This window comes from Hemiscyllium ocellatum, chromosome 45 (assembly GCF_020745735.1).
Source record: "Hemiscyllium ocellatum isolate sHemOce1 chromosome 45, sHemOce1.pat.X.cur, whole genome shotgun sequence".
Taxonomy (NCBI): Eukaryota; Metazoa; Chordata; class Chondrichthyes; order Orectolobiformes; family Hemiscylliidae; genus Hemiscyllium; species Hemiscyllium ocellatum.
Genome location: NC_083445.1, coordinates 11,446,473 through 11,474,307, shown reverse-complemented (window position 1 = coordinate 11,474,307; position 27,835 = coordinate 11,446,473). Strand labels below are relative to the sequence as shown.

At 47.1% G+C, this 27,835-nt stretch overlaps 1 protein-coding gene across 1 annotated transcript; it reads left to right on the top strand.

Moving 5' to 3' along the window:
* Positions 1 to 616: 616 nt before the first annotated feature.
* epor (erythropoietin receptor) lies at positions 617 to 26,758 on the top strand. Its single transcript, XM_060855173.1, has 8 exons — positions 617 to 810; positions 8,600 to 8,735; positions 10,332 to 10,510; positions 11,920 to 12,071; positions 13,794 to 13,947; positions 17,141 to 17,228; positions 19,876 to 19,963; positions 22,525 to 26,758. The coding sequence occupies exons 1-8, from the start codon at positions 621 to 623 to the stop codon at positions 23,248 to 23,250; spliced, it is 1,713 nt and encodes a 570-aa protein (XP_060711156.1). The 5' UTR covers positions 617 to 620; the 3' UTR covers positions 23,251 to 26,758.
* Positions 26,759 to 27,835: the final 1,077 nt, after the last annotated feature.

Below are 27,835 nucleotides of genomic sequence, written 5' to 3'. Positions count from 1 at the left end.
TGTAGAGTGACGAGGAATGTTCCTGGTTCGAATGGCCCGTGGGTGCTGAGTTTCTGTAGGAAGTCGCGACCGAAGCTGGGAGTCCCCTGTACAATGGGTTTCAAGATGCCTTTGACATAGCCAGAGAGGTCTCACACAGGGTTCCAATGCCTGATTCGATTGGGATGTTCTGGTGTGTTCGCTTTTGCGATAAAATGTGTTGACTTTGCCAAACCTGTCTTTTGCCTGATGGTAGCCCATTCTGCAGCTACCGCTTTCCCTTCCAACCTTTGGTTCCATGATTTGTGCTTCCAATTAAACCTGTTGGTGTTGTGTGATTTTTAGTTCCAGTCTGTCCAGCCAAAATCTGCTCTTAATCACCCTCCCAGCCAATGTGAATTTCACTTTCCACCACAGCCCCCTCCCTCTGGAGAGGTGAAAAGCGTTGATTCTTTAAATCATTGAGAAAGAAAGTTTTTGAAATACGTAACCCATCTTCCAGTTGAGATGCGAGGTGGTGTGTCCAATCATAATGGAGGGTGGGCATATCTAGTTCTTTCTGAGGGGCTGGGTAATAGAGTGGGAGGGCCAATGCCTTTGTCCCTGCCTCCACCAGCCCCTAAGGTTTGCAAGGCAGCTTTATGTTAATGTGTGTGTGTGTGTGTACTAGTGACTGGTCTCAGAACACATCCAGAAACAGGGACACTTCTGGATTACCACAGGAAAAAGCTCACAGAATGACTCACTGCCATTTCAAAGCAGGATTCTACCCCCTTGTCTTCATTACTGCTGCCGTTCTGAATGCGAGATCATTGAACCTGGAAGACAAAAGTAAGGCTTTTATCTTAATGTTTATTATTTTGGCTGTTTCTGTGGACAGTGTGGAAGGGACCTTGTTTTCTTTGCAAAATTATACTTTATTTAAAAACTTTGCATGAGTCGCAGGTGCAATTTGGTTCTCTACAGTTGCAAGTCAAGGAAACATGCAAACAAACATTGACTCTATCCAAACAAACCTAAGGCATGTCTTAATTTATTGACAGTTTTAGGGGTCAGGGTCAAGGGTGAAATCACCTTTTCCTGCTCCTTCACTTTGAGGCAAAACATAATTTGCCTTTTTGCTGTAATTTACAATTCTTAGAGCAAAAGACTGTCTGACAGGCTGGGTATTCTGTAACAAGAGTTACGCCTGATTGAGAGTGCTGCCTGTTCGGGAGATTTACAGCATAAATATTTCAATATTGTGACCCAAAATTACGTGGCTGCTCTTGCTGAATAATTAAACAGCCCCGACGTATCGTTTGATTTTTCCTCATTGAGTGAACCGTACAAATGATTTTTCAAAGCGACTGAAGGAGGCATTTACTTTGTGAAATTTACATCAAATTTAAAATCATTTCTCTCTCCTTCCACGGGATGTTGACATGTCGGGCTCGGGGCCAGCGTTTACTGCCCATTCCTCATTGCCCCTTGAGAAGGTGGTGGTGAGCTGCCTTCTTGAACCGCTGTGGTCCGTGGGGCATAGATACGTTCCGGGGGTGGGGGAATATTTGACTCGGCGATATATTTCCAAGTCAGGATGGTGAGTGGCTCAGAGGGGAACGTGCAGGTGATGACCTGGAAAAGGTTTCCCTCACATCGCTGAGGGATGTGTAGGTTAGGGTGGATTGGCTGTGCTAAATTGCCCATAGTGTCCAGGGATGTGCGGGTTAGGGTGGATTGGCCATGCTAAATTACCCATAGTGTTCAGGGATGTGCGGGTTAGGGTGGATTGGCCATGCTAAATTGCCCATAGTGTTCAGGGATGTGCAGGTTAGGGTGAATTGGCCATGCTAAATTGCCCATAGTGTTCAGGGATGTGCAGGTTAGGGTGGATTGGCCATGCTAAATTACCCAAAATGTTCAGGGATGTGTAGGTTAGGGTGGATTGGCCATGCTAAATTGCCCTATAGTGCTCAGGGATGTGTAGGTTAGGGTGGATTGGCCATGCTAAATTGCCCCATAGTGCTCAGGGATGTGTAGGTTAGGGTGGATTGGCCATGCTAAATTGCCCATAATATTCAGGAATGTGTAGGTTAGGTATGTTAGTCAGGGGCAAATGTAGAGTAATAGGGGAATGGGTCTGGGTGGGTTACACTTGTTGGGCCGAAGGGCCTGTTTCCATACTGGATGATTCTATGATTCTAATCCTGATGTGCCTGCCTGAAAATGGGAATAGTCCTGTTTCCAACTCAATATATCCTGTCTTGGGGAATCATTTCCAGAACTGGTACTTGAACCCACATCCTTCATGCTGAAAAGACATGGCACGTGCTAAGCTACTCGGGTGCAAGGTTGTCAAATATCTCTGCTACTGCGGGATTTGATTCCTTCTGACACCCTCAGCCAGCCCTGCACTGGTTCGTTTATTAACCATGCAACAAAGTCAATGGAGTTCCATTTACAGCTTCCAATACAGTGGTCTCGCAGTCAGGGCTAGTAAATCAGAGGCCTGGATTAATAATCACAGTGAGGCGAGTTCAAATCACACTGTGGCAGCCTTGAGGAATTTAAATCCAAGTAGTTGGGCACATTTGGGATGAGATGTTGAACAGAAAAACTGGTGGATTTGTCACAACAACCCAGTGGGCTCACTGACGTCCGTTCATCTGCTCTCCTTACCCGGCCTTGCCAACATGTGATTGACTCGGTGGGTTTGCGACGTGGGGAGAATCGATGATTTGAAGGGGAACTTGAGTGAATTAAACGTGTAAGACCGCAGGATGAAATGGGATTGATTGGATTAGTATGAGGAGAGCCAACATGGGCTGGATGGGCTGAATGGCATATGTTCTGTTGTGTAACGATTCTGTACGAATCCCTCAGCAGCATAAAACATCCCACTTAATGCTTTTGTCCCCGGTTAAGCGCTTAAGCACAGTTAGACTTGGAGTCACAGTGCTGTCCAGACCCTTCAGCCCAGATTGTCCTGATATCCTAAGCTAATCTGGTCCCGTTTGCCAGCAGTTGGCCCATATCCCTCTAAACCCTTCCTATTCATGACCCCAACCAGATGCCTTTTAAAAGCTGTAATTGTACCAGCCTCCACCACTTCCTCTGGCAGCTCTTATTTAATAGCTTCATTGGAGAGAACAGATGCAAAAGAATATTAACTTTCAGGCAAATGAACAGACTCTGAGCTGAACCTGGTCTCTTCGGAAGGGAAGAAAGCGAGGCGTTGGGTTTGCAAAGAAAACAAACAACAGTTTTGTTTTGCTCAGGTATCTCAAGATACCCCTTGCCCGGCAGAGATAAAGTGCAAACTGCCGAGCGGGCTTGTTGTTTGTCACAGGGACTTACCAGCAATGATGTGAGCAGCGTGCGTTATCTTTTCAAACACGTGCTTGAGTTTTGATGGGGACATTTGGCACTCTGGATAACAGCCTGCTGACAATTGCGCGCAAAGACTGTGTAATTTATTGAGGGAACGTGCGTGGTTGGCGAAGATTAGCTGTCCTTCCCAGCTTCTTTCAGAAAGACCCGTAAAGCAGAGAAACAACCCACCCCCACCCGCCCGCTGCTCCAATCCTTTCTGGGCTCTTGCTGTACATCTAATTCAATAAGCGTCAGAAGCTGGTGTCAGACTGGGGCGGGAGAAGGCGAGGGGGGGGGAAGAAAGATCTTACTTGCAGGATTCGGAAGGGCCCCTTCAGTCCCTTACCCACCTCAAGGTAATGCCAGCTGGTTCAGGAACCAGGCAGAGCTTTCTGGGTCCAACTGATCTGATCTGAACAATCCCAGTGTCCATACACCTCTCCGTTCCTTTCTCTGCTCAGTACCGCCATCTTGAATCCATTTGCCTCCTGTGGTAAATAGGAATCACGGTGGCTCAGTGGTTAGCACACCTGCTTTGCAGCGCGAGGGACTTGGGGTCGATTCCGCCCTTGGGTGGAGTTTGCGCCGTCCAGAGGTGGATTATTGGCCATGCTAAATTGCCCCGTGGTGTCCAGGGATGTGAATCAAGGAGCCCTTACACTGTGGAAGTGGGCTGTCCAGCCCATTGAGCCCTCACTGAGCATCCCACCTGAACCCATCTCCCTCCTCTAACCCTGTAACCCTGCATTTCCCAAGGCTAACCCACCTACCCTGCACATCCCTGCATATTGTGGTGTGCAGGTTGGCCATGGTTAATAAGGGGATAGCGTGCGAAGCTGGGTGTGGTTGGAGGTTCGCTGACTCGATGGGCCGAATGGCCTCTTCCTGCACTTTAGGAGTTCTCCAGGTTGGATTAGAGAGTGGGAAAATTGAGGGCCTTGTGGTGGAGCTGATAAAGTGTCCGATTTCCAAATGCAGGGTGCAATGTACACAGCCCCCATCCAACCCATTGGCGACGGGGGAAATGGGGGTACATTCAATCAGATGGGCAGTACGAGGGATGAGGAGTTCCCTGACCCTTTCCCACGCACCCACTCCAATTTAGAGCTGTTGACGAGAGACCCATGATTTGGCCTTTCTGTCAGATGAGGGCAAAAGGCAGGGAATGAATACCCACCTCAGGGTGTCCTCCTCTTCCTCCTCTTGGGGACACCCCAAAGGCCAGGAAGGGTCGCCAACCGCATTGCCTTTGGAGCCATGACCCCACTGGAACCTCCCTCCCTCACCCCACTCCCGTGGACAGGTGAGCACACAGTAGCCCCTCCTCTCTGTGTGCCACCTTTGGCCAGGCTTTGCACATGCTCACTTCCAGCGGTTGGTGAGCGGCAGGTCAAAGGTCACGCAGCTGTGCCAGGTGAGGATAGAAAGGAATTGGATGGCAACGTTCGATGATCGACTTTTTAAAAAGAAATAGTCGTAATAGCTTGCATTTGTGTGGCACCGTACCCCACCTCATGATGTCTCTGCACTAGCTTCGCAGCCAATGAGCTGTAGCCCCTGTTGTGACATCAGAAACATCACAGCCAATGTTTGTGCAGTAAAACCCACCCAAATGGTGGTGAGATATCGACAGGACAATGTGTTTTATTGAAGTGGGGTCTAGGACCCCATAATGGCCTAGACCCTCTGGTCTTCAGGTTGTCGGAAATTGGTCGTACCCATTTTGACATACGATGGGAGCTCCCAGATACCCTGCTCACTGACCACATACTAGTTGCCTCGGAAGTTGAAACTTCCAATGGACAGAACCCTCCAAATCAGTCTCTGATTCTGAACTAATGTCAACTCCTGGCCAAAGTTGTTGGAAGGAATCCCAAGGGACAGGATGTACATGTATTTGGAAAGATAAGGATTGATTAGGGATAGTCAACGTGGCTTTGTGCGTGGGAAATCATGTCTCACAAACATGTTTGAGTGTTTTGAAGAAGTAACAAAGATGATTGATGAAGGCAGAGCAGTAGGTGTGATCCATATGGACTTCAGTAAGGCATTCGACAAGGTTCCCTATGGGAGACTAGTTAAAGATTAGATCTCACGGAATACAGGGAGAACTAGCCATTTGCATACAGAACTGGCTCAAAGGTAGAAGACAGAGGGTTGTTTTTCAGACTGGAGGCCTGTGACCAGTGGAGTGCCACAAGGATCGGTGCTGGGTGTCTACTTTTCATCATTTACATAAATAATTTGGACGTGAGTTTAAGAGATATAGTTAGTAAGTTTGCAGTTGACACCAAAATTGGAGGTGTAGTGGACAACGAAGAAGGTTACCTCAGATTACAATGGGATCTTGATCAGATGGGCCAATGGACTGAGAACTGGCAGATGGAGTTTAATTCCGATAAATGCGAGGTGCTGCATTTTGGGAAAGCAAATCTTAGCAGGACTTATACACTTAATGGTAAGGTCCTAGGGAGTGTTGCTGAACAAAGAGACCTTGGTTCATAGCTCCTTGAAAGTGGAGTCGCAGGTAGACAGGATAGTGAAGAAGGCGTTTGGTATGCTTTCCTTTATTGCTCAGAGTATTGAGTTGGAAGGTCACGTTGAGGTTGTACAGGACATTTGTCAGGCAACTGTTGGAATATTGCGGGCAATTCTGGTCTCAGGGTTCAGAAAAGATTTACAAGGATGTTGCCAGGGTTGGAGGATTTGAGCTATAGGTAGAGGCTGAACAGGCTGAGGCTGTTTTCCCTGAAGCGTCGGAGGCTGAGGGGTGACCTTTTGGAGGTTTACAAAATTATGAGGGGCATGGATAGGGTAAATAGACAAAGTCTTTTCCCTGGGGTGGGCGTAGAACTAGAGGGCATAGGTTTAGGGCGAGAGGGAAAAGATATAAAAGAGACCTAAGGGGCAACTTTTTCACACAGAGGGTGGTACGTGTATGGAATGAGCTGCCAGAGGAAGTGGTGGAGGCTGGTACCATTGCAACATTTAAGAGGCATTTGGATGGGTATATGAATAGGAAGGGTTTGGAGGGATATGGGCCGGGTGCTGACAGGTGGGACTAGATTGAGTTGGGATATCTGGCCAGCATGGACAGGTTGGACCGAAGGGTCTGTTTCCATGCTGTACATCTCCATGACTCTATGACTCTATAACTCACCACTGAGCATCCCGATCAGTCATACTGAGCCCTCCATGACACACCCGTTCCCCTCCTCTACTGGTCACTCCAATAAACATTCAATTTGAACCCCCAACTAGACCACCCCAGCCAATCCAATGTCTTCCTTAAGTCACTGACAAGGTGATTTTCAGACCTTTAAACGTGGAATATAGCAGCCTCTACTGTAAAAAAAAAGAGCATGGCCTCTACCTTTTTGGATGATTCATGCACAATTCATTATTTTCCCCATTTCTGACATTAAACACTGACCACATTCATAAAAGGTAGTTCATTGCTTAAGGGGTGTTGGGATACCCTACAGCCATTTACCACTGTATAAATGAAAGGTGTGTGTGTGAGATTGTGTGTGTGTGTGTGTGAGAGAGAGAGAGAGTGTGTGTGTGTGTGTGTGTGAGTGTGAGTGTGAGTGTGTGAGAGAGAGAGAAAGTGTGTGTGTGTGTGTGTGTCTGTGAGAGTGAGAGAGAGTGTGTGCGTGTGTGAGAGTGTGTGGATGTGTGTGGGCATGTGTTAGAGAGAGTTTGTGAGTGTGTGAGAGAGAGTGTGTGTGTGTGCATGCGAGTGTGTATGTCAATGTATGTCTGTGTGTGAGAGAGTGTGTGTGTGTGAGAGTGTGTGTGTGTGTGTGTGTGTGAGAGTGTGTCTGTGTGTGTATGAGAGAGAGTGTGTACGTGTGTGTGTGTGGGAGAATGTGTGTGTCTGTGTTTGAGAGTGTGTGTGTGTGTTTGTGTGTGTGTGAGAGAGAGTGTGTGTGTGTATGTGTGTGGGAGAGTGTGTGTGTCTGTGTTTGTGTGTGTGTGAGAGAAAGAGTGTGGGTGTGTGTGTGTTTGTGTGAGAGAGAGAGAGTGTGTGTATGTGTGTGAGAGAGAGTGCGGGTTTGTGTGTGTGGGAGAGTGTGTGTGTCTGTGTTTGTGTGTGTGAGAGAGAGAGAGTGTGTGTGTGTGAGAGAGAGAGTGTGTGTGTGTGTGTGTGTGTGAGAGAGATCACTGAGTGTCATGATGTGGAGGTGCCAGTGTTGGACTGGGGTGTACAAAGTTAAAAATCCCACAACACCTGGTTAGAGTCCAACAGATTTATTTGGAAGCGCCAGCTCTCGAGGCACTGCCTCTTCATCAGGTGATTGTCTGATGTGAGTGTGTTCTTGTATATAAGTGTATATTGTATATGTGCGACCACCGAGTAAGTGTGTTTTTGTGTGCCTGAGTGAAAAAAAAACAGAAGATGAAGGTCCACATGCTTTGACCATCACAGATTATATAAAGTAACAACAAAGCAGAAAGGAATACTGTATTTTGTTGGGACAAAAATCCTTCGAAATAATAAGTCAAAGCCTGCTCTTCTAATCCAACTAATATCACTGAGAATAACTTGACCCCTTCGCAAAGAAGCCCATTTGTTAATCTCGGGAAAATTTTCACAGTCATGATAATTAGTGGCTCAGTGGTTAGCACTGCTGCCTCACTGCGCCAGGGACCCGGGTTCGATTCCAGCTTCGGGTGACTGTCTGTGTGAAGTTTGCTCATTCTCCCCGTCTCTGCGTGGGATTGCCCCAGTTTCCTCCCACAGTCCAAGGATGCACAGGTTAGGGTTGATTGGCCATGCTAAATTACCCATAGTGCTCAGGGATGTGTAGACTGGATGGGTTAGCCATGGGAAATGCAGGGTGACAGGGATACAGTAACGGGGTGGGTCTGGGTGGGAAGCTGTTCGGAGACTCAGTGTGGACTCAATGCTAACCAACATGCCACCAGAGGGTTGGTTTATAATGCAGATTGATGCCAACAGCGTGGGTTCAATTCCAGCACCAGCTGAAGTTATTGTGTGAAGGTCTCTCCTTCTCAACATCTCCCTTCACCCGAGGTGTGGTGACCTTCAGGTTAAACCACCACCAATCGTCTCTCTGAATGAGAGAGTTGGGATTGGGATAAGTTTTCTTTTCCGTCTGATTGCCATCTCGGACCCACTATCCTGGAGGGAAGGCCTTTCTCAATCAGAGCACTCCCTGGCCCCATGTGTTAGTCAGGCAGCCCTCAGCATTACCCTGCCTGTTCGAGGTGACTGACATCAGCTCTGTTCTTTCCCTAGTGCTCCTGGTGACAGCAGCAGGACCCCAGCCATTGAATTGCTTCACCCAGACCCTGGAAGATCTCTATTGTTTCTGGAATGAAATGGACGATGGTGACCCCAATAAATACCGATTCTCCTACCAGTATCTGTACCAGTATGTGGTTATCAATTACTTAGGACTCGACCGCTTTTGCTCAGACAGACGTGTTTTCACGACCAAATGTGTTCTTTTCTATGCTCAATGTTGCATCTTTTATTTTGTGAGTGTATGTGTGAGCGAGTGTGTGTGTACGAGTGTGTATGAGTGTTTGTGTGAGAGAGAGAGAGCGTGAATGTGTGTGTGTGAGAGAGAGAGAGTGTATGTGTATGAGCATGTGAGTGTGTGTGTGAGAGAGTATGTGTGTGTGTGAGAGAATATGTGTGCGTGTGTGAGAGAATGTGTGTGTGTGAGAGAGTGTGTGTATGTGTGTGTGAGAGAGAATGTGTGTGTGTGTGAGAGAGTGTGTGTATGTGTGTGTGAGAGAGTGTGTGTATGTGTGAGAGAATGTGTGTGTGAGAGAATGTGTGTGTGAGAGAGTGTGTGTATGTGTGTGTGAGAGAGAGAGAATGTGTGTGTGTGTGAGTGTGTGTGTTTGTGAGAGTGTGTGTGTGTGTGAGAGAGTGTGAGTGTGTGTGTGAATGCGTGTGTGTGTGTGTGTGAGAGACTGTGTGAGAGCGCGAGTGTGCGTGTGTGTGTGGATGTATCTGTGAGTGAGTGTGCATGTGTGTGTGAGTATATGTGTGTGTTTGTGAGAGAGGGAGTGAATGTGAATGTTTGTGTGTGCTAGTGTGTGTGTGTGTAAGAGTGTATGTGTGTGTGTGTGAGTGTGTAAGAGTGTTATGAGAGTGTGTGTGGTTGCTGAAAACAAATTTTTATTTATTTCTATTCAACCAATTCCTTTTCATTTTTACATGCAGACTTCTAAAAGTTTCAAATCTCTTTATTTGAGCCCGACCCCACTCTGAGAATTGTGTCTCTCTACAATTCTGACCTTGTGTTCTTCTCCTGAGTTGAACTGCTCCAAGGGCATTTGTGAATAGCATCATTTATTATTACTGTCAATAATGGTGATAGTGTCTTCAGTTGTTGGGCCCTAAACCTTGACACTCCCTCCCAAAAACTCTCCATGCTTCCTTTTAAAGAAGCCCCTATCTCTTTCACTAAGGGTGGCTCAGTGGTTAGCACGGCTGCCTCACAGTGCCAGGGACCTGGGTTCGATTCCAGTGACTGTCTGTGTGGAGTTTGCACGTTCTCCCCGTGTCTGTCCAAAGATGTGCAGGCGAGGGTGGATTGGCTGTGCTAAATTGTCATGTAGTGCCGCTAAATTGTCATGTAGTGTCCAGGGAGCTGTGGATTAGCCATGAGAAATGTAGGATTACAGGGATAGAATGGGAGGGTGAATCTGGGTGCGATGGTCACTGTGGACTCAATGGGCCGAATGGCCTGCCTCCACCATCGTACGATTCAAGCTTTTATCCACCTGACCCTAAACTCTTCATCTGAGGCTCCGAGGTCACTTTGTGCTGTGTTCCTATATAAATGCAAGTTCTATGCTGCGATGATGAATCAGTGGAAGGCATTGGGGTTAATTTTAAGCCTGCCTTTCCCCACCTCCCCTTTAGAAACTGACTGGGTAGAAATCGACTTGCCCGCGTGTGTCCCCAGGTTCGATTCTGACCTGTCCTTCTGCAATGTTTCTTAATTCCCCAGGGACGACAATGAGAGGAAAGAATGTCACCTTTCCGTCCAGAGGATTGGCGGTAACATGAACCGTTACATCTGCACACTTCCCACAATGGATGTTTCTCTGTTTGCTCCCTTGGAAATCGAGGTGTCACTGAATTCGAGTCGGGTCAAGCAGCGGCAAGTCATCTACATCAACAACGCCGGTGAGTGTGACTTAGAACACCATAGGGACAGCCATCGTTCAATGGGTTACACTCTTGTTGGTCCCAGACTCACTCAAGAGACTTGAGCCATGAGTGCTGCATTGTCAGAAAAACCCCCTTTCTCACAAGACGTTAAATCGAGGTTCTGACCATGTTCTCGTCTGGCCAGGAGAAACCCCAGGGTACCGTTGAAAGTAAGACACATTGCAGCCCGGCACCAAGCAAAGACGACCTGACCATTCTCCCGCTGCTGACTGTGGGAGCCTGCTCTGTCTCTGACATTACAAGACAGTCAAAGGTAAAAGGGGCAGCACGGTGGCTCAGTGGTTAGCACTGCTGCCTCACGGCGCCAGGCACCTGGATTCGATTCCAGCCTCGGGCGACTGTGTGGAGTTTGCACGTTCTCCCCTGTGTCTGTGTTTCCTCCGGGTGCTCCAGTTTTCTCTAAAGACGTGCAGATTAGAGGGATTAGCCCATGGGAAACGCAGCGTTGTGAGGAGTGGGATGTACTTTGAAAGGTCAGTGCAGAACCCGATGGGCTGAACAGCCTGTCTCTCTCTGCAATGTAAGATTTCTGTGTTTCTATAAGGTTCTCCCTAGCCCTGCCCTCTCATTAGAGAGTAATGATGATTGAGCCTGAGGGCCTCCACCCCTCAGGCATAAAGTTAAGAAGTTGGAACTTTCATGCCAACTTCAACCTGTGTAGGAGTTGAACCTGCGCTGTTGGCATCACTAACCAGTCATCCAGCCAACTGAGCTATCCAACCCCCATTAAAGTAAGGATTTTAATGTGCTTCACAGAGCATTGTGAGAGACACTGTGGAGAATCTGTCTTACAAAACAAACATCCATTTCTTTTCTCCGAAGGTCAATAAAACAAGATCCTTTCACATCCCGACGTGAGATTCCGATTGGATGACATTAAAGACAAACTGCTGTGCTATTAATAAAACATAAATAAAGCCTTTTATAACCATCTGTCACGTTAAACTGTCTCAGCCTCTGCAGATAAATCTTTGCAATGAATGACCTTCCAAAGGGACTTTTCTGCAGCTAGCAATGGTTATTCTGAATGAAGACAGGCAGGTTCGATGGGCCGAAGGGCATCTCCTGTGCTGCATGAGTCTATCAATGTCTCACCATGAGCAGAGTTCCGATTGCTCGACTAATCTGTTCGGAGTTGACATTGATTGAGGATAGAACGTTGGAAAGCAAAACATGAAACATATATGTTTTTCGGCAGGAGATGCCTTGGGAATTGTATGATCCCCAGTTTCACATGATCTTTAACTCAGCCTCGATCTCATTGAACGTCGGTTGGAACGGACTCAAGGGGCTGAATGGCTTCCTCCTGTTCCTGTATTACTAACACAAGGGCCAGAAGTAAACCTCAGTTTTTCTTCCCTCAGTTGTCTTAGATCCACCATCTAATGTGACCGTGCAACGGACTGGAAAGCCTGGCCAACTGCATGTCAAATGGTCAGCACCACAGCTAAAGTACTTGGAGAACTCCCTGTTGTATGAAGTCAACTTCTCTTCCGTCGGTTCCAACGTGCAAAAGGTAAGAGGGTCTATGGCCTCAAAGACCAAAGACTTGATTCAAAGACCCTTCCTCACCATTCTTAGCTGATCTCGAGATATCCCTCCCAGTTAATCTGTTCAGCTAGAGTATTGTATCTGCCCTTGGTTAGGACGGATGTCAAGACGCTTGGAGAGAGTACAGGAAAAAATAATGACTTGGGTTCCTAGGATGAAGGATGGATTGGCGAAGCTAGAGACGGTTCTCCTTAGAGAAGGTTAAGAGGAAATTTGATACAGGTGTTCCAAACTATGAGGATTTAAGACAGAGTTAATAGGGCTGAACTGATCTTATCAGTCAAAAGATAGAGAAATACGAGACATTGATTTAAGACAAAAGAAGCAATAATGACTAGACATTTTGATGCAGTGAGTGCGAGAGGAGAGATGTCATTAATCGTGAAAGGGTTCGGAAAAGATTTGCAAGGAGGTTGCCAGGGTTGGAAGGGTTGAGCTACAGGGAGAGGCTGAATAGGCTGGGGCTGTTTTCCCTGGAGCATTGGAGGCTGAGGAGTGACCTTCAAGAGGTTTATAAAATCATGAGGGACATGGATAGGATAAATAGACAAAGTCTTTTCCCTGGGGTGGGGAGTCCAGAACTAGAGGATATAGGTTTAGGGGGAGAGGGGAAACATTTGAAAAGGACCTAAAGAGGCAAATCTTTCACGGAGAGGGTATTGCATGTATGGAACAAGCTGCCAGAGGAAGTGGTGGAGGTTGGTACAACATTTAAAAGGCATCTGGGTGGGTATATGAGTAGGAAGGGTTTAGAGGGATATGGGCCAAGTGCTGGCAAATGAGACTCGATTGATTTAAGATATCTGGTCGGCATGGACGAGTTGGACTGAAGGGTGCGTACCATGCTGTATACCTCTGACTCTAAGTGGTTTGGATTTGGAATGCAGTATCGGGATGTGTGATGGAACCAGGTGTAAACGGTGGGGTCCGTAAAAGAATCGGGTAATTAAAAAGGGCAGGGTCAGACAGAAAAAGCAGATTTGTTGGGTTTGGTGAATTGCTCCTTTCCGAGCTAGCATGGGTATGATGGACTGAATAGCCTCACTCAGTTTCACAACTGGTCCAGGTGCGTATAATTCGACAGCGTCTAGTGGGGAGATGGAAGAGTTGAATCCTACTCCTCACCTCATGCCTTCATGTCTAATACTAAACAAAGCCAGGCCCAGTTCATGCTCAGAATGTCTGCCGACATCCCCTGGGTACAGGGACAGGCGATGATGAGCTGCACAGTGTCAGTCAGTGAGCTGGGAGCAAGGACAGAGTTTTAGCAATATTCAGAAAAACAAAATAATTGCTTTGGCAGCACGTCAAGGTTGTTTATTCAGCGGTGAAGCCGACTTGTGAAATTTGCTTGTGGCAGAGTCTATTCCAACAGGGCTCAAGTGACCAGCCTGCTCCCCAAATAGCAGCAGGATTATTCCTCCATTAAAATGCAGCGAATGTTGGACAATGCAAATGGCTGAGGGTAAAGGTCCAATCACAATCACTTACAGCTGTACGATTGGCTTGTGGGGGGGTGAATTATCCAACCATCTCCATTCTGTCTGGGAGTGGCAGCTTCGTGCTCTGAGATCCTGTCATCAATAACCAATGAACACAAAGCCCTGTACGTTCCAAATGAATGATTTAGCATGAGCTCGTCCACCTGTGCAATGTATTACAACATCCCCTTCTCTGGTCTGTGTAGGTCGAGACTGTCAAAGGGAAGACAGAGTGCACCATTCTGAAACTGAAGCCTCAGACTCAATACCTTGTCAGTGTCCGCGCAAAGCCCGACGGACTCTCCATAGATGGCTACTGGACGGAATGGTCTAAACCTGGGTCTGCCATTACTGATTCAGGTAATAGGATTGTCTCTGCTTTTTCTGACCAATTGAAGGTGACGTACCCAGTGCATTGAAGAATGTAACAGTTATGTGGTTTATAAGCCCTTTAGAGTGATGAAGCATTATGTCTTTAGCCCGAGTCAGAGCTGTTTCTCAGCAATGGCAACTTTCGTCGACATCGGAGATCTCAAGAAAGGATTTTTTCCCTAATTTACTTTTCCACCTCCTCTTCCTTGCTATTATCGGTTCGTGTTCTTTCTTCAGCTGCTCAAAAGCAGATGTTGAAATGAATCGATTTGTGGATTCCCCAAGGGCTTATGCTCGAAACGTCGAATTCCCTATTCCTGAGATGCTGCCTGACCTGCTGTGCTTTAACCAGCAACACATTTTCAGCTGTGGATTCCCCAAGTCTGCCAATTAGAGTCCTGAAGAAGGGTTACACCCAAAATGTTGACCTGTCCACCACCTGATACTGCTGGCTCCCTGTGTTCTTCCAGTCTCCTGCCTGTCTACTGTGGATTCCAGCATCCTCAGTTTTTTACTGTCTCTAGATAGAAGACAGGTGTCAGGTTCTGCAGGGGGGTAGTGAGGGCAGGCTGTTCCAGGTTGGTTATCAAAAGTCTGACATGTGTATGGACTTGGAGGTGCAGTTGTGGGCAATGGGGTGTCTGCAGTGAATCAGGAGCGGTTACTTTAAAAGATCACTAGGAGTTAAAATAGGTTTCTCAACCTCTGATATTCCCTGGTGTCTGTTAAGCTGAAGTAAGTCTACGATGATGCTGCTGTGGCTTTAAGAGATGTATTTTGTTCTGTTTTTTTAAGGAGAGATTAAACAAGAGGCTCCGAGCAGTCTGTAAGAAAGCAAACAGCTTGTGAGGCCTTGGATTTTATCTAAAGTTGAAACAAAAGAAGCAGCCTGGCTGGGTGTGGACTGTTCTCACAGACTAAGAATTCTAGTTGTTTTTCAGTTTTTAGGTTTAGCTTTAAGCAGTTCCTGTTGTGGGCTTGAAAAAGTAGAAGCTATTTTCTCTTCTCTTGGTCACAGTAGAAGCTGGGGGGTTCTCTCTGCTGCTGGGTTACCTGGGAAACAAATGTATTTTTCTGAATTTTCATTTTTGCTAAGGGGTGTATTGATGGCATGTTGGAACAGTTAATTAGTAATAGTTACTGTCTCTATTATTCTGTTACGTTTTCCAATAGAGTTAAATTATTCTAAATTCATTTTTCCTGTGGTTATTTAAATAAATGTAGTATTTAAATAAATTGTGTTTTGCCTCGTGTTGAGTAGTTTGACCAGTCGCATTGTATCTGGAACAGACACTCGCCTTTAAAATAATGGCACGGTGGCTCAGTGATTAGCACTGCTGCCTCACGGCGCCTGGGACCCAGGTTTAATTCCAGCCTCGGGCGACTGCCTGTGCGGAGTTTGCACGTTCTCCCCGTGTCTGTGTGGGTTTCGTCCAGGTGCTCCAGTTTCCTCCCACAACCCAAAGATGTGCAGGTTAGGGTGGATTGGCCATGCTAAAAAAAAATCACCTGAAGTATCCAGGGGTGTCCAGGCTAGGAGGATTAGCCATGGGGAAATGCCAGGGTCATGGAAACAAGGATAGGGTAGGGGAGTGGGTCTGGATGTGATGCTCTTCAGGGGGACGGTGTGGATTCAATGGGCCGAATGGACTGCTTCCATGTCATTGTGATTCTATGATTCTGTGAATAAGAATAAGACAATGTCTAGGTAACCTTCTTAAAATATCTTTGAGGGGATCTATTCTGGTACATAACCCATCTAAAACTGAAAGGGAAATTAGACAGTATAGGTTTTCTGTAATCACAAAGGCATACTAACAGATTGAGATGTGACCATATCATGAAACAATTGAATAATATAACTATGTGTATTAGTTTAAATGCTGTTGAATGTGTACTGATATGGAACATACGACTACGTAAACATGGTTGGGTCCAGATAGGGGTTAGTAAAATCTTTTTTTATTGAAAAATATCATTTGCAGGAATAGTTGATTGGAAGCTTGCTCTCTGTAAAAATTGTACGAAACCTTTATTCTCGTAACAAACATCTGACTTGTGCACCATTCTGGATGTATACATCGCCCACATATCCCTGAGTAAATGTTTTAAACAAAGAAACCCGACGCTGGTCTAAGAAGGGTTAAACTCGCCCTTCCTGAACCACCTAACTTTACGGGACTTTCTTAGAGGGTTCCCTGCACAGGGACAGTTCCTGCGGCTGGAGCTGAGAGTTGGATTCCACAAGATGCGCAAATCCAGCCTTTGCTGTTCCAGTGATTCTCTGGCCATTGCAACGTCAGTGCTCGTGTCACCTCGCATTGCCCTCGTTCGAGTAATCGAATTGAGGTGGTCTTTGAAAGTGGGCCCTAAGTCTCGCACAGAAGGTTCAAGAGCATTAGGTGATTGATATAGTCCAGCAGAGTCCAACATTAGGTCGAGTTCAAAGTGTGATTCAGTTCAAACACCGGGTTGAGAGGTCATTTGATTTTCATGGACAGACAGCAAATCAAAGTGCCATTATCAATGATAAGCTGCACTGAGATCTGGATTATATAAATGTTTAGATTAGATTACTTACAGTGTGGAAACAGGCCCTTCGGCCCAACAAGTCCACACTGACCCGCAACCACCCAGACCCATACCCCTACATTTACCCCTTACCTAACACCACGGGCAATTTAGCATGGCCAATTCACCTGCCCTGCACATCTTTGGACTGTGGGAGGAAACCGAAGCACCCGGAGGAAACCCATGGGGAGAACGTGCAAACTCCGCACAGTCAGTCGCCTGAGTCGGGAATTGAACCCGGGTCTCTGGCGCTGCGAGGCAGCAGTGCTAACCACTGTGCCACCGTGCCGCCCACAAATGTGTGCAAAGTTAATACTCAAACATCAAAATATGAGCTCTGTGCAATTTATATAATTACCTTCAAAATTACTTGCAGTGTTTAAAAGGAGTGGAAATGTCATTTTATGCAAAACCCAAAGAGAACAATGCAGTATTAACCATTAAATCAGTCCTGATATGAATGTTGGACATCATATCATCCCCGTCCCCATCCCCACCCCCACCCCCACCCCTTGCAGTTCCCCATGGATCCCAAGTTAAAGAAAACAGGAGGCAGATGCACTATTGAGAACGGTGAAGAATTCACATGCTTTTCTTTTCTGTTTTCCAGATTTTGATCCTCTGATTCTAACCATGTCCTTGGTCCTCGTCATGATCATCATTTTGCTGTTTCTGACCATCCTCATGACCCACCGCAGGTAACCGGATTTCCTGTTGGCAGGGTTAATCTAATAATTAATCTAGCAATTCGCTGCATCTGGGATAGAGGAAGAGAAAGGGTTAAAAATTCAATGCATGGCGATAAACTGACACCACTTCAGTTGGTTGCACATCTGCCTCTTAGTCAGAAGGTTATAGGTTCATATCCCCTTTCAGACACTGAGTATACAGTCTAGGCAGGTCCTCCAATGTGTTACTGCAGTGGCTGTCTATCAGATGAATTATTAACCAAACCCTGTTTTCAGGCAGCTGTAGGAGGTTGGCACGGTGGCTCAGTGGTTAGCACTGCTGCCTCACAGCGCCAGGGACCCGGGTTCGATTCCAGCTTCGGGTAACTGTCTGTGTGAAGTCTGCACATTCTCCCTGTGTCTGTGTGGATGTGCTCCAATTTCCTCCCACAGTTACAAAGATGTGCAGGTTAGGGTGGATTGGCCGTGCTAAATCGTCACATAGTGTTCAGGGATGTGCAGGTTAGGTGCATTAGTAAATGTAGGAGAATGGATGTGGATGGGTTACTCTTCAGAGGGTTGGTATGGACTTGTTGGGCCCCAGGGCCTGTTTCCACACTGTAAGGATTCTATACTGGAGTAGGGCAGGTTGGTCTAGCTCAGTTGGCTGTATGATTGGTTTGCAGAGCAGTGTGATGCCAACAGTATGGGTTCAATTCCCACCACTGGTTTGAGGTTGCCATGAAAGACTCTTCTTCTCAAACTCTTCCCTCACCTGAGGTCTGGTGGCCCTCAGGTTAAATCACCACCAGTTGCTTCTGTCTCTCTCTCTCTCTCTCATGAGAGAGCAGCTCCTATGGCCTGGTAAGATTATGGCGACACAGCAAATACTGGAGTAGGATCATAGAGTCCCTTACAGTGTGGATGCAGGCAATTTGGCCCATTGAGCATGCACTGACTCTCTGTAAGAGCTTCCTACTGTATCCCTCTATTTCCCATAGCCAATCCATTTTTGGACACTATGGGTAATTTAGCATGGCCAATCCACCCTAACCTACACATCCCTGAACACTATGGGTAATTTAGCATGGCCAATCCACCCTAACCTACACATCCCTGAGCACTATGGGTAATTTAGCATGGCCAATCCACCCTAACCTGCACATCTTTGGACTGTGGGAGGAAACCCATGCAGACATGGAGAGAATGTGCAAACTCCACACAGACAGTCACCCGAGGCTGGAATCGAACCTGGGTCCCTGGCGCTATGAGGCAGCAGTGCTAACCACTAAGTGCAGCCCTAAACCAAAATGGAGAACGTGGGTATTCTCTCAGAAAAAACAGAGGGGGCAATCAAAGTGAAACGAAAAATCCTCACAGGGAGTGACTCGCCGGATATGGATGTGATGATTTTCCCTGGCCTAGAGCTCTCAATCCAGGTGAGATAATCTCAGGATAAGGGGCGGGCTCACTTGGACCAAGAGGTGGAGGAACATCTTCACTCAGGGGCTTTGGAATTCCCAGAGAGCTGTGGCAGCTCCGTCATCGAGCGAGGTCAAGATGGTGGGATGGCGCAGGAAAGTGGGATTGAGGTCAAGATCAGCTGGGAATAGCAGGGCAAGATGGAGGACTGAATGGCCTCCTCCTGTTACCATGGGAATTAAAGATAAAAGGGTTGAGCAGGTCCCTTCGTCTCTGAGTCTCATCTCGGAGACCTGATCCAAATGTAGTGAAGATAAATGCTAACCTTTTAAGCTTAACCCAAACCCAAACCCACTTTGGGCGCAACAAGTGGCTTTAGATCCATCTTCTGCTCTCCAGATGAAGATCGGTTTTACAGGTCAGCACAACATCGAGGGCCGAAGGGCCTGTACTGCAGTGTAATGTTCTATGTCCTGTGTACTATAAAATACAAGGATGGTGCCAGGGTTGGAGGGTTTGAGCTACAGGGAGAGGCTGAACAGGCTGGGACTGTTTTCCCTGGAGCATCAGAGGCTGAGGGGTGACCTTATAGAGATTTATAAAATCATGAGGGGCATGGATAGGCAAGGTCTTTTCCCTGGGCTGGGGGAGTCCAGAACTAGAGGCTGTAGATTTTCCAGTGAGGGGGGAAGGATTTAAAAGGGACCCAAGGGGCAACTTTTTCCCGCAGAGGGTGGTGAATGTATGGAATGAGTTGCCAGAGGAAGTGGTGGAGACTGGTACAATTACTGCATTTACAAGGCATCTGGATGGGTATATGAATAGGAAGGGTTTGGAGGGATATGGGCCAAGTGCTGGCAACTGGGACTAGATTAGATTGGGATATCTGGTCAGCACGGACGATTTGGACCGAGGGGTCTGTTTCTGTGCTGTACATCTCTGTGACTCCAAGAGCTGAGCATCCCACAGTTGAGAATCCTTTGGCAGTCTCACAAAGAAAGGCCACCAGTCCAGCGAGATCGGCACATGGGAAACGCTACTCCCCAGACAGGAGCCAAAGTTTCATGGTCCATTTGGGTTGACTGAACGTGCATTTAACTGAACTGTTCTTTATTTCAAAATGCTTGATGCAAAGACAAAGGGATGGGTTCCGCTATTAATGCAGCCCTCATACAAGGAAACCTTGTCACGTCATTTAGATAATCAAACGTATTTACCTCAGTTCAACACCAACTGGATCTTCTTTCATTTACAGAATGATCAAGGAAAAAATTTGGCCCCTAGTGCCCTCCCCTGAGAACATGTTCGATGGATTGTTCACTGTGCACCGGGGGAACTTCCAGGTAAATCACAGCTTTAAAGCACATTCTGAGCAACTGCACGTTCAAACTCTGGAATGTTCTAGAAACTGAAAGCCAACGTCTCGTCTCTGGTGCTGAATCCTGTGGAGTACGGCTCCATGACCACATTGAATCCTTCGAGCTTGGTTTGGTACCAGCCAGGGTAGACATGGGCAAAGTGAATGGACGCTGGGCACAGGAAGGAAGGAATCCCAAGCATCCTGGATGGAGATGGGCTCCCAAACCCACCCTCTTCCACAGCGAGAGATTAAATCGAGGGTCATCTGCCTTTTGCGTAAGGTCGTGATGACCCTATGGCACCATTCGGAGTTCAGCAGAGTTTTCCACAGCCTATTGATTGAGAGATAAATGTCAGTGTCACAACAGCAGCTCTTCATGCTGATGACACGGATCACTGTGGGAGCTTGCTGTCCTCAAATTGATTGTCGTTGCTCCTTCATTCTCAACTGTGCCTGCACCACAATCGCACAGAGTTGGCCACAAACTCATGGGGCGGCACGGTGGCACAGTGGTTAGCACTGCTGCCTCACAGCGCCAGAGACCCGGGTTCAATTCCTGCCTGGAGTTTGCACGTTCTCCCCATGTCTGCGTGGGTTTCCTCCGGATGCTCCTGTTTCCTCCCACAGTCCAAAAATGTGCAGGTTAGGTGAATTGGCCAAGTCAAATTGCCCGTAGTGTTAGGTGAAGGGGTAAATGTAGGGGAATGGGTCTGGGTGGTTGCGGGTCAGTGTGGACTTGTTGGGCCGAAGGGCCTGTTTCCACACTGTATGTAATCTAAAACACTTGGCAAGGTCACAAAATATTACAGAATAGAAAGAGGCCCTTCAGCCCATTGAGTCCTCACTACTCATCCAGCACCTAACTATTCAGTTTCCCAGACCTGGTACATAATCGTGTGTGCTACGGCATTTTGAGTCTTCATTTAAATATTTCTCAGATGTTTTATTGATTCCTGCCAATCCCAGGCTTTCAGGAACTGGCTTCCAGATGCAAATGTCTGAAATCCCCTCTCAGTTTCCTGCCAATTACTGTGCCTCCCGGTTATTTACCCCTTTACTGAGGGGAACAGTTTGTCCTTATTGAAAGGACAGAAAGTGCGGGAAAAACTCAGTAGCTCTGGCAGCAGCTGTAGAGAGAGAAAGAGTTAATGTTTCAGGTTCCAGTTGACCCTTCAGAAGCAGACTCAAAATGTTAACTCTGTTTCTCTCTCCACAAGTATTGCCAGACCTGCTGAGTTTCTCCAGCAATTTCTGCCCTTGCGTGTTTTCAGCATGTTTTCAGTTCTTTTGGTTTATCTCATTCCTCCCGACCCAATCTGTACCACTCCCTGTGTCTCAGTCAGATCCGTCAATGCTCACAGCTCCATGGAAAGCAACCCTAACCTCTGTTGTGTGTTAGATGTAAAGGGAGCTCTGTTAATGTGTAATGTCTAGAAAGGGGAGGCCTGTAAGGGGGAGGAGTACGGAATTAAAAAATACGGAGACAAATCTTGGAGTAATCTAGGAAGCTGTTGGAGGGCTTTGTGTGAGATGTTGGTGGGGGAGGAGGGGAGTGAAAGGGAAATGCCTTTGTTAGATTGATTTTCCTCACCAATACAAGTCTGGGAGTGCCCAGTCCTCGTCAGGCAGTGTCCAATCCTTATCTGGCAATGCCCAGTCCTCATTTGGCAATGCCCAGTTCTCGTCCGGCAATGCCTAGTCCTTGTCTGGCTGTATCCAGTCCATCTAACAATGCCCATTCCTTGCCTGGCAATGCCCAGTCCCAGTCTAGCAATGCCCAGTACCAGTCTAGCAATGCCTAGTCCCAGTCTGGCAATGCCCAGTCCCAGTCTAGCAATGCCTAGTCCCAGTCTGGCAATGCCCAGTCCCAGTCTGGCAATGCCCAGTCCCAGTCTGGCAATGCCCAGTACCAGTCTAGCAATGCCCAGTCCCAGTCTGGCAATGCCTAGTACCAGTCTAGCAATGCCTAGTCCCAGTCTGGCAATGCCCAGTACCAGTCTAGCATGCCAGTCCCAGTCTAGCAATGCCTAGTCCCAGTCTGGCAATGCCCAGTCCCAGTCTAGCAATGCCTAGTCCCAGTCTGGCAATGCCCAGTCCCAGTCTGGCAATGCCTAGTACCAGTCTAGCAATGCCTAGTCCCAGTCTGGCAATGCCCAGTACCAGTCTAGCAATGCCAGTCCCAGTCTAGCAATGCCTAGTCCCAGCCTGGCAATGGCCAGTCCCAGTCTGGCAATGCCCAGTCCCAGTCTGGCAATGCCCAGTCCCAGTCTAGCAATGCCTAGTCCCAGTCTGGCAATGCCTAGTCCCAGTCTGGCAATGCCCAGTCCCAGTCTAGCAATGCCTAGTCCCAGTCTGGCAATGCCCAGTCCCAGTCTAGCAATACCTAGTCCCAGTCTGGCAATGCCTAGTCCCAGTCCAACAGTCTGACCTGCTGTGCTTTTCCAACACCAGCCTGACAGTACCCAGACTTGTCTAGCAATGCCCAGTCTTTGCCTGGCAATGTCCAGTCCTCTCACAGATCATGGTTTTGTTTGCGTGTTGCAGGAGTGGCTGAACTGGAGTAGCGCACAGATCTGGTGGAACCTGCAGTTCTTCAGCACCGACGAGCCAGCCAGCACCCTGGAGATTTTGTCCGAGACAAAGACATTTCCTCTGGGCCTGCCCGCAGCCAAGCATCAGGAGGGCTTCCTGGACGAGTGGAGCTGCCTGGTGTCCAAGCCGCAGCGAGACAAAGGCCTGGGGGGTGAAGGCAAGCCCGCTGCTGGAGCACCAGAAGGACCCGACACCAGGGAGGTCTACGTCGTCTTGAATCAGAATTTCTTCGCCGGTCGCCCCTCTCTGCCCGACACCTGCAGCCTCATGCAGAGCAGCAATGACGTCTCGGACGAAGGGATGCCTTTGACGTTGCTGTTCGAGGGTTCCAGACCGGGCTCCGAGGACGAGAAGTCGTCCGTCGGAGAGGACTCTTCGGGGCGAGACTCCATCTCACGTCAGTCATCTCTGTCGAGCAGGATCGAGTTAGGGACCCCTGAGCAGCAGGTGACTTTCCACTCTGACCCCAGCGGACAATTACTTTACCTGAGTCCCTTAAGGTTCAAGTTGGAGAGTGACAGAAATTATCCGTACCTTCTGATGTCAGATTCGGGGATTTCAGCTGATTTCAGCACCACAGATGTGCCATCACACTGGAACATAGCAAGCTCATACACAAATCTCTACAAGAGGGAAGATCTCCCGAAGTGCTTACACACTGCACACCTGGAATCTTGAGATCTACTCGATTGGCCATGAAAGATCTTCCCCCATCACTTTACTTGTGTGAGCTGCCTTACAACCGAGTTCACATTGGGAGGGTCTCAACATTGTCTTGTTGTTTCATGTCGTTCAACTGAGCTGGAAGGACAGGGTGAGCAAATTTGCTTCCATGCCCAGATAATAAAGTAACATGCCTCACGAGTGCAAGCAAGCAGTGGGACCTTACTCAGGTTAGCACGGCACTTTGGAGACAACTATCGGTCGTGACAGACACAGTTCCTGCTTGGAACCGTTCAACTAATCCCATGAGGACGGGGTCGGCGAGTGGGATAGAGATGTGGGCTCATGTACGCACTACAGAACAGGCAGACAGAGGAGGCAATGGCACCTGCTCGCTACAGAGAAAGAGGAAGGGTGGCAAGGTTCAGGCCATTGCCAGGGAATGTTCACTTTGGAGAAGAGAGCAGAGACTGTGAAGACAAACCCCTTTATGTGGAGTGGATTAATGGCTCAATCTCGGTGACAGTGTTTGAATGTGCAGTGACATGAAGATGTGAATGCTTGTCTGAGTTTTGAGGTGTGTGAACACTGATCAGGAAGGCTCTACAATACCCCCTTTCCCCACCCTGACACATACTCTCTCACACACACACACACACACACACACACACTCACTCATACTTGCTCTCACACTCACTGGCACACATACACTTTCTGTCTCACTCACACACATACACACACACACACATGGGCACTCTCTCTCACTCACATATTCACTCTCTCACACTCACTGCACTCTCATTTACACACACATGCGCTCTCTCACACTCTTTCTCACACTCACTGGCACATGCACTTTATGTCTCTCTCACTCATAGACACACTCACTTACTCACAGACAGGCACTGTCTCTCACTCACTCATACATTCACTCACTCACTGGCACATGCACTCTGTCACACTCACATACGCTGTCTCTCACACTCACGCTGTCTCAATTACTCTCACACACACACTGTCTCTCATTTACACACTCACATGCACTCTCATTTACTCACACACTTTCTCATTCACTCACACCCCCACGCACACACTTTCTCTCTGTCACACACACATGCACTTTCCCTCACACTCACACACACTCTCAATTACTCTCACATACATATCTCTCTCATTTACACACTCACGCACACTCTCATTTACTCAGATACACTCTTTCTCATTCACTCACACCCACACACAGACGTTCTCTCTCTCAAACACTTTCCCTCACACTCACTCACACAGGCACTGTCTCTCACTCACACACACACACATGCACTCTCTTTCACACTCACACATACAAACACACACACACATACACACACACACACACACACACACACACAGACACTCTCACTCTCACTCTCTCTCTCACTCTCTCTCTCTCACTCTCTCTCTCTCTCTCACTCTCACTCTCCCCCGGACACGTTTCATTGCAAGCGGTGTACAGTTAGCTGGTTTCCATTGAGGTGATGGTAGGGAGAGTACAATCTGCCTCAGGTTAATTCTGTGGTGCTGGCTGTGACTCAGAGTGAGTCTAAGGTCAAAGGTTCAGGTCCCAGCCCAGAGAGAGGGGTTCAAGTCCAGACTGACCCTCACAGGGCAGAGGTGAACACTACCCCTCAGACAAGATCTCACCCATTCTTTCCTCTCGTGTGAAAGCGATTATTGGGGGGGGGGGGGTAGTTTCCCTGGCCCCCTTGACCAATATTTATCCTTCAGTTGAAGCACTAAGACAGATTATGACAGCACGTTGCTGTTTTTTGGGAGCTGTCTGTGTTCAAATTAACTATATTTCAGCAGAACTGCGGTTCAAAACCTGCTTGGCCTAAAGGGTCCTGGGAAATCCTGGGGAAGAAGATATGTTCTTCCTCCAATGATCCTGGACTAGGGAGGGGGACATTAGATCTGCTCTCTGGATTTAACTGGGATAGATGACTCAATTGTGATCGTCACTACAGCTTGCACTGCCCGAACTATGAACAGGAACTGACTGAAGTAAGATGCTGAATGGGAGAACGGAGAAGGAAGGGAGTGGGGAACTGAAAGTCAGCGATGAAACCAACATACCTCAGAATGCAGGAGAACAATGGAATTTTTTTCACTAACCACAAAGTTTATCAGTTCTTAAAGTGCTGTCACATCGATGACTAAACATTATCAGCACAGAGTCTGGGATGGTGGATAGAGAGAGAGAAAAAACTGAATGTGTGTGTTCTTCAAATCACAACACGCCCACTGCATAGTTCCAAGAATTCTGTGGGGACTTTGTAGGGAAAATACAATGGCCTTTCTTTGTTCTTGCATTTCTATAAGACTGGGTGTCTTATATTAATACAGGGTCCAGTGGGAAGCCATGAAATCTGTTCCCACTGGCAATATGGAGATACTTTAAGTTCACACATGAACACTGCTTGAGCAACTTAGTGTGACTGGAAATTGTATTCATCCCATTTTAATTCCTGGAGGCTTATCATGAATGTGGCAGACTCCACCCTTGTGAACCCTCATTACTGAAAATTATACACTTCGTATACATTCCTAAGGGCAGTTGGCTGAATTATTTAGACAATCTTGCTCTAAATATTACTCAGGTTTTGCTGAGTCTCTCAGCACAATGGGGAAAAGACATTTCTCCTGTGCTCTGAATGCTTGTACGTTTAATCTCGAAACCCCTGTCAGGCTGTGGAAAGAACAATGGAGGTGAAGCCCATTTGACACCGGATAGAGGTGGTGCATTGAGTCGCAGTGTTGATATTTTTATACACTCTGTTCTGATGCACCCCTGAAGTGGGTCGGACTTGAACCCGGGACTTCAAGCTCAGAGATGGGGACACTACCACTGCACCACAAGAGGAAAAAACTTGTCATGCCCCCAAAATACAGGGGTCCCCAATTTACAAACATCTGACTTACAAATACTTAGGAGTGCCTTCCCAGGCAGGGATGTAATTTTAAAGATCTGACGTATGATCATTTCCTGCGCTCACAAATAGCTCCTTTTATGTTGTGTTCCAACTTGCAGACAAGTTGACCTGCAAACGGCCTCCGTTAGTGACCTGGGGACTAGGTTTGGTGGACAAGTAGGATGTTCCTGGATATTTATTTCCCCTCATGCAGAGGGGAACAAAACCCTTCTTGTTTTCCAGTGACTAAGTTAAATCATGTCCTGGTGATTGTGCTGTTGAGTAATTGTGTGCCATAACACCACTGATAGCAATCTGCTCAATTTCCTGCTTATAACCAGAAAGCCATCTTGTCTGAAGGTGCACATTGCTGTAAAACAGAAAGACAGACAATATCCTGACACAGCAACTGTACATAATTAACGTTTTAGTTCATTGGCATTTTGTCTGATTTATTTCGGATTTCCAACATCCTGTATCTTTGGTTTCACTGTAAAATGTAAACTTGTGTACATAAACTGTTTATTCTTACAGAAAGCATTTTTTACAACATTCAAAAGTATTTTGGATAACTGTTCCCTATTTTGGAAATTTTTTTCTATGAATAAAATGGATTGATTTTATTTAATATGCATATTTGTTTCTTTGCTCTGCGTTGACTCTTTTTGTATTTATACTCTTAAATATCAAAATTTGACTTTGTTACGGACTATGGCTCACTCACACTTAAGTTGTTCCCTTTGTGGGCATGATTGGTTGCATTATCAATTATCACATCGTTTAAACGTATACCTGTCTTAATTACAAGCAAAAAGTTTATTTTGTAATTATAATTAAAAATCAGGGGAGGCAACCATGTCACCCATCCCTGAAGGAACTCCCAACAAAACTTGGAAATCTCACACTCACACACAAACACACACACACACACAGATCTGACTTGTCCTTTAAGCATTTTTAATCAATCCACCTGGATATGTTAAAATGCAGATCTGGAGTAGGTGGAACTTGGAGTCATAGAGATGTACAACACAGAAACAGACCCTTCTGTCCAACTCATCCACGCCGACCAGATATGCCACATTAATCTCGTCCTATTTGCCAGCACCCAGCCCATATCCCTGATACCGATTCAGATGCCTTTTAAACATTGCAATTGTACCAGCCTCCACCACATCCTCTGGCAGCTCATTCCATACACGCACCACCCTCTGTGTGAAAAAGCCCTTCATCAGAAATGGAGGCAGGGAGCCTCCAGGGTGGAGAGATAAATGGGTGGGTGGGGGGGTGGGGGTGGTGGTGGTGGTGGTGGGTTGGGACTGGGGAGAAGATAGTAAAGACATGGTCTGATATTTCACACAACCCATTGTTAGCCCTAACAGTCCTCATTAGTAGCTATTCATTCTCCTAGACTTATCGTTATCCATTCTTTTGTCTGTCCAAGTGTTCTCTCTTTTGTTGGGTTCTATTTCCACCTAATGTCTACTTCTTACCATCCCCACCCCCCAAGTCTTCTGCACTAAATACATCTTGTTCCTAGCTATCATCAGTTTTGAGGAACGGTCACTGGACCCGAAACATTAACTCTGCTTTCTCTCTGCAGCTGCTGAGCTTTTCCATCAATTCTTGTTCTTGTTTATGATTTCCAACAT

What these genes read in the sequence shown, in the direction of transcription:
- epor (XM_060855173.1), top strand. Translation starts at nt 621, where the DNA reads ATGTTAATGTGTGTGTGTGTGTGTACTAGTGACTGGTCTCAGAACACA. An exon ending in CATCTACATCAACAACGCCG is followed by an intron (nt 10,511 to 11,919) that starts GTGAGTGTGACT and finishes TTCTTCCCTCAG; the next exon opens with TTGTCTTAGATCCACCATCT. An exon ending in GTCTGCCATTACTGATTCAG is followed by an intron (nt 13,948 to 17,140) that starts GTAATAGGATTG and finishes TCTGTTTTCCAG; the next exon opens with ATTTTGATCCTCTGATTCTA.